A 7482-nucleotide genomic window follows, 5' to 3' on the forward strand; every position below is an offset into this window, starting at 1 on the left:
CCATCCCTTCCCCCCCCCCACATATCCCCACTCCCACCCCATTTCTTCATGTGTTTGTTGGCCATCTGAATGTCGTCTTTGGTGAATTGTCTGTTCATATCCTGTGCCCATTTTTCAGTTGCAAATTTCAGAGCTGCTGTACATAAGGTTGCTATGTGATGCAGGCAACTCTATGGCACATAACAACAACAACAAAATTATATGTTGTATAATTGTTTCGTTGAATTGTTTTGTGTGTGTATGTATGTATGTATGTATGTATGTATGTATTTATGTCTCTTGTTTAGAGTCAACAGGTCTTTGTATTTAAAAGTTGGTTAGGCCTGAGGACCTGTGGCCTTCATGCCTTGTGTTATATTTTGGAGGTACATTCTTCTGAGTGGCACAGCAATCTCTGTCAATATGCTGTACTGAGGTTACCTGGGGTTGCTGTGACCCTGAAACTTGTGCCATTGGGGTGTCAAATGCCATCACGGTTACCCATGGTGGACAGTATTTGGTGGAGCTCCCAGTTTAAGACAGGTTTGAAAGCAGGCGTGACATCCACTTCCTAAACATCATGCCTCTGGAAACTCTATGCACTTAGAGAATGATGGTAGTTATAGATCAGAGTTCAGGTATTTTGTTCATAGGGTCACTAAAAGTTGTGCTTGACCCAATGGCAATCAACAATGAGAATAATGTCTTATTATTTAGAAACTTTGCCTTCCTGCACATATTTTAGAATTATCTACCCAATTTTTAATTTTTTAAAATGATCCAAGGTTCAATCATTTTTTATCTAACTCTTTTGTCTCATGACTTTAAATTCTATCAACAAACCAGTACCTTCCATATTTATGTCTCTAATTCATACACAGTTCTTTGCCTCTGAATTTGCGTATCTAGCCATCTATTCAATATCTGTTTGTGCATCTCCATTCGGATATATAGTTTGAATTTTACATTCCTATAAAGTCCTGCTCTTGGACATGTTCTTGTCCATAATTTCTCTATTTCCTCTATTATTCTTGTTATTGAAGGCTGCTCTAGCCTTCTGGTTGCATGGGCTCAAAACTTTAGATTCATCCTTTATTATTCCCTCCTTTTGTATTCCATTCATCACCTATCAGAAAATCCCATAGGCTCTCCATTCAATTATGTCCTGAATCTAAATAATTCATGTCACATTCATTGCTATCATCTTTGGATAGCAAAATTGTTTTCTCCCATATAACTATATCAGTAGCCACCTAACTGATCATCCTTTTTCTGTGCTTTGTTTTTTTAGTGTCTATTCTTAACATAGTATCCAAAGTTATTATTTTAAAATATACGAAATATATTGCTTTTGTGGTCAGAATTCTCTACTAGATTATCATTTCCCTCACAGCGAAAAATACAGTCTTTTTCATGGCTTATAAAGCCTTTCATTATCTGCCACCTGTTAATTTTCTGGCTTACCCCCCTTTCTTGGCTTGACTTCAGTAATCTGGTTGCCTAGATGTTGCTTATATACTCCAAACTTTACTGTTCTGCCTGTCTCGAATTCTATACATTCATTGTGATTATGTCATCTAATTTTAGGTATTTATAAATCATTTATCATCTTCTCAGTATGTCTTATTTTGGCTACTCTATTTAAAATTACAATCTTTGATCCTCTCTTGCTAATCAACCCTGTTTAACCACCAGTTACCATTCAGTCAGGTTTAGCTCATAGCCGTGAATCCAACTCCATTTAACTAGCTCTTATTCTTCCCTGTAAGCAAACTTCTTAATATATAGTTGTTATGTACCATTTAGTTGGAACCAACTCATAGCTAATCCTTGAGGGGATTTACAGAATCAGTAAATCACACAGAAAGAGATTGCCTATCTTTCTCTCACAGAGCACCTGGTGGATTCTAACCCCTTGTCTTTGAATTGACATCACAATTCCTTACCACTAAGATCTCCCTTTTAGTATACATGTAATTTAATAATTTGTTACCTTCATTGTCTATTATCCCTTCCTACTGCTAGAATGTAAGCTCTATGATGACCTAAGTATTTTTTGTTTGTTTGTTTGTAGGAGGTGCTGTAATTTCTAAAATTTTAAAAAAGAATATTTCAAGTTCATACAGCCAATTTGATTCCCATTTAACAATTGCTACACAAATTATTCATTGGATTTTGGGTGGAGGGGCTGTAATTATCATTCATTCTGTTCTCATTATATCATTTCCAGTTCAGTAGTTTCCTTTCCCCCTTACCTTCTCATCTTTGCCATAGAGTAAATTCTAAACATTTAAGTAAATTCTAAACATACGGATGATATTTTAAGTGTTTCACACAGGTATGAGTGAAACTGATTTTTAGCTCAAGAGATAATTCTGGTTTCAGATTTAAGGTGTATCTCGAGTTAATAGTCTTGGGGAGAAGGCATGGATTTTTGTCTGTTTTGCTGTTATCAAAATGTTAACATGAAGGAGGGACTAATTTAATATTTATCAAATGAGTTGAGTCTAGAAATAGATTTCTCTGACCACAGTTGGCTAGGAGTATTTATTTATATATTTATATTTACACTTATACTTCTATATCATTGTTGATTTATTTAGATGCACATCTTTTTTTTTACATTTTTTTAAATTTTATTTCATTATTTTTGTGTGAGTGTACCGTCAAATCAGATCTGACTGGTACAGAAGGAGATTGCCCCTCCTTCCCCGGCAGAGCATCTGGTGGATTTGAACCGTGCACCTCTGGGATTGTAGTTGCAGCTTCTTGCCACTAGGCCACCAGAGCTCCCCTTAGATGCACCTCTTATAGAGTAACATTTATGCTTACCATTCTCTACAGGAGACAAAGGAGATACCTGCTTCAATTGTATTGGAACTGGTATTCCAGGGCCTCCAGGTCAACCCGGTTTGCCAGGTCTCCCAGGTCCTGAAGGTAAAATATTCTGCTTCAGAGGAATCTTTTAAAATACCTTTTGGCTAGATCTTGAAAAGTTTATATTATATTATTTCACTTTCTCATTTTATAGGTAGTCACCCATGTTTAAAGCTTACATTATCTGTGTGTTTGTCCCTGTGTGCCTGTGTGTTTCTGTGTTAGGATCTATTGGTTTCTCTGGACAGAAGGGAGAGAAAGGACATGCTGGTGCAACTGGTCCCAAAGGATTACCAGTAAGTTGGGGTTTTTTTTCTCTCAGTATATTGTTGTGGACCATCGAGTCAGAACCAACCCATAGCTGACCCTCTGATGGGTTTTCAGAGGCAGTTAATCACATGGGAGAAGATTGCACATCCTTCTCCTGTGGAGCAGCTAGTGGCCTCAAACCATGTACCTTCAGGATTGCAGCACAGCTTCTTGTCACTAAGCCACAGGAGGCCCCTCGGTATATTACAGAGCAAAAAGAAATAGAATGAAGTCATCTACAATTTTTTCCATGGTTGTGGATTTTATTAGAGAAGTTAACAGGCTGTAATTCAAGTTGGCAGGAGGATACTATCCCTCAGTTGAGAAGGTTATTCAGGCATGTCTGCAAGCCTATATAACTTATAAACCTTATAACTTAGGTCAGTGTTCAAAGTTCCCTAGTACTACCAATTATAGTATCTTCTCTCAGTCCTCCAGCAAGTTTAGGTTGAAGGACTCTGACTCTGACTATGGGGCAGCAGTCTCATGACAGCTCTATTTCATATTCTCTGCTAAGGCTGCTATTACTCTTGTGTAGATCCTGGCACAAGAATCTCTGGCCATAAAGGAGATATGCTCCTTCCTCTTCCTTATTAGTGTTGAGATTCCCCCAGTTACACTTTAATTTTTATGTGTGTCTCTCTATGTATGTAGGACATCATGCTCAGAAGGGTTGAAGGACAGTGCAGGAGAGGAAGATCCCTGATGAGATGGATTGCTACAGTAACTGGGGCAGTGGGGGTTGGTGTTTCAGAATCAATGAGACTGGCTCAGGAAAGAGCAGGCTTCAGAGCTGTTCATGTAGGGTCACTATGAGTCACAGGCAACTCGATGGCACATAACAACAACAACAATAATAACAACAACAACAACATATATATGTGTTAAGTTATAGACGAAAGTTTTATAATGTAGTTTGAGTCTTTCTTCTTGACTCACACGATTTGTTCAATATTTTGTACTAAATGATGCATGATGAATTGATTAGAAAACCTGGACAGAACAATGTTTAAACAAAGAAACTAATTTTCTCTTTTTCCTTTCTGTCTCCCTCCTTTATTACTATTTTTCCTTTTTATTCCTCAGGGCATACCAGGTGCTCGAGGTGCTCCAGGCTTTCCTGGATCTAAAGGTGAACCTGGTGACGTCCTCACTTTACCAGGCATGAAAGGTGACAAAGGAGAGATAGGTTTCCCTGGAACTCCTGGGCTTCCTGGTTTGCCAGGCAAACCTGGACAGGATGGATTGCCAGGAATTCCTGGTCCGAAAGGAGAACCTGTGAGTTGGTTTGATAGTCTTGCCTTTGTTCTGATTATTTCCAAAATTATTGTAAAGAATGGACTTGGTGCTGAGATGAACAACCAATGGTTTTAAAAACATGACTATGTTATAATGGCATGTAGAGTTTCTTCACCATTCTTTCCTCTCAGCACTTTTAGAATAATCTTACTACTATTTAGTCTTGTTGGCAGTGAGTAAGTGGGTGTGTATACTATTCCTTCTCTCTTATTCTATATTTTGGTGTTTGAGTTTATTTAGTTTTGACCATTAGAAACATAATTTTGTTTTTATATATAGTAAGCTTGGATTGGGATAAACTCAATGGCAACAAGTTAAGATGTGAATTTAAATTAAGTATCAATTGATGACTGATAAATGAGTCACAGGGTATGAACATTGAACATAAATGAACAAAATCTTGCTTTGTGCATGTTACACACATGAGCGATTTAGATAGAGGTTTTTTGGCCTTTACTGGTTCACTAGTACCTACCACATAATAGAAGTTCACAAATATTCAATTGATGAATAAATGGCTAAGTGGAGTGATCACAATACTATACAATAATACCAACCATTTCTATAGATTTAGGAAGAAATCTTTATGGCTGAATTTTTAACCTAGTTGTAGTCATTAATACCAATCTGTTGATAGCTGTTTTAGCTATTTGTTTCCCTTCTCAGGGTGGATTTGCTTTTAAGGGTGAAAGAGGTCCCCCTGGGAACCCAGGTTTGCCAGGCCTTCCAGGAAATAGAGGGCCCATGGGACCACCTGGTTTTGGCCCTCCGGGCCCAGCAGGTGAAAAAGGCATGCAAGGTGTAGCTGGAAATCCAGGCCAACCAGGATTGCCAGGTAAATTTACTATGTTTTTTGTTTTGTATTCATTTTAATTTGATGCTTTAAAGCAGAAATGTATTATATTTTGGCCACTCTCAGCTTTCTTCCATAAGCAATGTGTTTCCCTAACCAAATGTAATTGGGCTTTTCAGACCCTTCAAAGCAGAAGAAAACAGTGTATGTTTTGAAAGGGAATTTTCTTCATCCACTCACCCCCCCAAATTTTTTTAAAGTCTTTGTTGCTGTTGTTACTTTTAATACAAAATAAATGATGTGGAGTTTAATGAATAATGATAATAAAAAACAAATGGAAAACTACTATGTACTTCAGGTAACAGAATACTGACAGCATCCTGTTGTTTTTTTTTAAGTGCCATCAAGTCACTCTGTGACCCATAGTGCCCCTATGTGCAGCAACTCTGAAGCCTGCCCTGTCCTGAGTGAATCTAACTTACTCCAACACACCTACCCCCATAACCCCAGTCAACGTGTCAATCCATCTCATCCGGAGTCTTCCTCTCCTGTATTGTCCCTCAACCCTTCCGAGAATGATGTCCTTCTCCAAGGATAAGTCCCTCCTTGCCACATGCCTAAAGTATGTGAGACAGAACTTCAAAATCCTAGCTCCCAAGGAGAAACCTGGCTTTACCCTCTCCAAGACACACCTATTTGTTTTCTTGGCAGTCCATGGTATATTCGAGACTCTTCTCTAGCACCAAAACTGAAAGGCATGGATTCTTCTTCTGTCGTCCTTAGTCGTTGTCCAGCTTTCTGATGCATCACAAGTAATTACGAAGACCATGGCCTGGATTAGGCACATCTTAACCTCTAGACTGATATTGTTGCTTTTCAGGACACTGGAGAGCTTCCTAACAGCATTCTAGGCACCCTCAACCCTCCTTTCCCTGTCTTTTCCTGATTGATCATAACCTCTTCCTCCCCTCCAGTATTACACGTTATTCTGACTTGTACAATTTCCTTGCTAATTTGTCACCAATATTGAATAAAATTTTTTTATGGTGAGAAAAATTTGTATTTAGAATTAGCCCACTGGACTCAGTTTAGATGATCCCAATTTTGTTGGCAACATCCAAAGCATCATAATCAGGAGCAAGTCGAACATAGGCCTTCTTCTCTCCATCAGGCCTAATCAAAGTGTTGACCTTGGCCACATCAGTGTCATAGAGCTTCTTTACAGCTTGTTTAATTTGGTGTTTGTTGGCCTTGACATCCACAATGAACACAAGTATGTTGTTATCTTCCCTCTTCTTCATGGCTGAAGTGGTCAAGGGAAATTTAATGATGGCATAGTGGTCAAGCTTGTTTCTCCTGGGGGTACTCTTCTTGGCGGGTTATTTAGCCTGCTTTCGGAGTTTCAGCGTCTTAGGCCATGGGAAGGTGTGTGAGGTATGGATATTCTTTTTTTTTTTTTTTGCCTGTGGATGCCCTTCAGGACTGCCTTCTTGGCCTTTAATGCCTTTGCTTTGGCTTCGGTTTTGGGAGGGGCAGTGGCTTCCTTCTTTGCTTTCTGTGCCATCTTCGTAGAAAGGCTGAATAAATTTTATTTATGTTAACTTTGTAGGTGTCAATCATGTTGTTCATAGCAATAGTAAATTTATTTTCACTACTTACATATCAGCCCATTGCAGTAGTGTGTTTGTGTGTATTACAGATGATTTATTCATTCTGTTCTTAATAGATAATTGGCTTATTTAGAATTCAGGCATATTATTAATACTCTTATGGCTCTTAATGTGTGTGTGTGTGTGTGTGTGTGTGTGTGTGTGTGCGCGCGCGCGCGCACATGCGCATGCACACACGCAGGTGCACATGCTCCTGCACTCGTATGCATATGTGTGTGTATCACAGCTTTGAAAACATGACGAAGGGTTGCTCTGAGTTGGAATAGACTCTTAAGGAAGTGAGGTTATTTTTGTTTTTAGTGTTTTTTTTAAAAAGCAATTATTTCACCTCTACCTATCCTCACTCCTCCATTCCCTACCACTTGAGTTCTTGTACATGTTTTAATCGTTATCCTTCTATTTTTATAATAATGCTCTTATACAGTATATGGGTGAAAGGAGGGAGGAAAGCAAATGGGAAGGATCTGGGTGAAAAAACAGGGTAATGATTGGCATAGTTCAATGGCGATTACTTTTATAAAACATATTGCATGGTAATGGTTGTATGAAACACTA

The 7482-nt window shown here is 38.5% G+C and overlaps 1 protein-coding gene across 2 annotated transcripts in view; it reads left to right on the forward strand.

The window, feature by feature from the left end:
• COL4A5 (collagen, type IV, alpha 5) overlaps positions 1–7482 on the forward strand; it is a 397088-nt gene that overhangs the window by 257877 nt on the left and 131729 nt on the right. For both annotated transcript variants that reach the window (XM_006889910.1, XM_006889909.1), the window contains exons 22-25: positions 2824–2916; positions 3082–3152; positions 4252–4443; positions 5131–5299. In XM_006889910.1, the coding sequence (XP_006889972.1) occupies positions 2824–2916; positions 3082–3152; positions 4252–4443; positions 5131–5299 (525 nt within the window). The remainder of the gene's footprint in view (positions 1–2823; positions 2917–3081; positions 3153–4251; positions 4444–5130; positions 5300–7482) is intronic.

This window comes from Elephantulus edwardii, unplaced genomic scaffold (assembly GCF_000299155.1).
Source record: "Elephantulus edwardii isolate Elephantulus edwardi_28Jun2011 unplaced genomic scaffold, EleEdw1.0 scaffold00083, whole genome shotgun sequence".
Taxonomy (NCBI): Eukaryota; Metazoa; Chordata; class Mammalia; order Macroscelidea; family Macroscelididae; genus Elephantulus; species Elephantulus edwardii.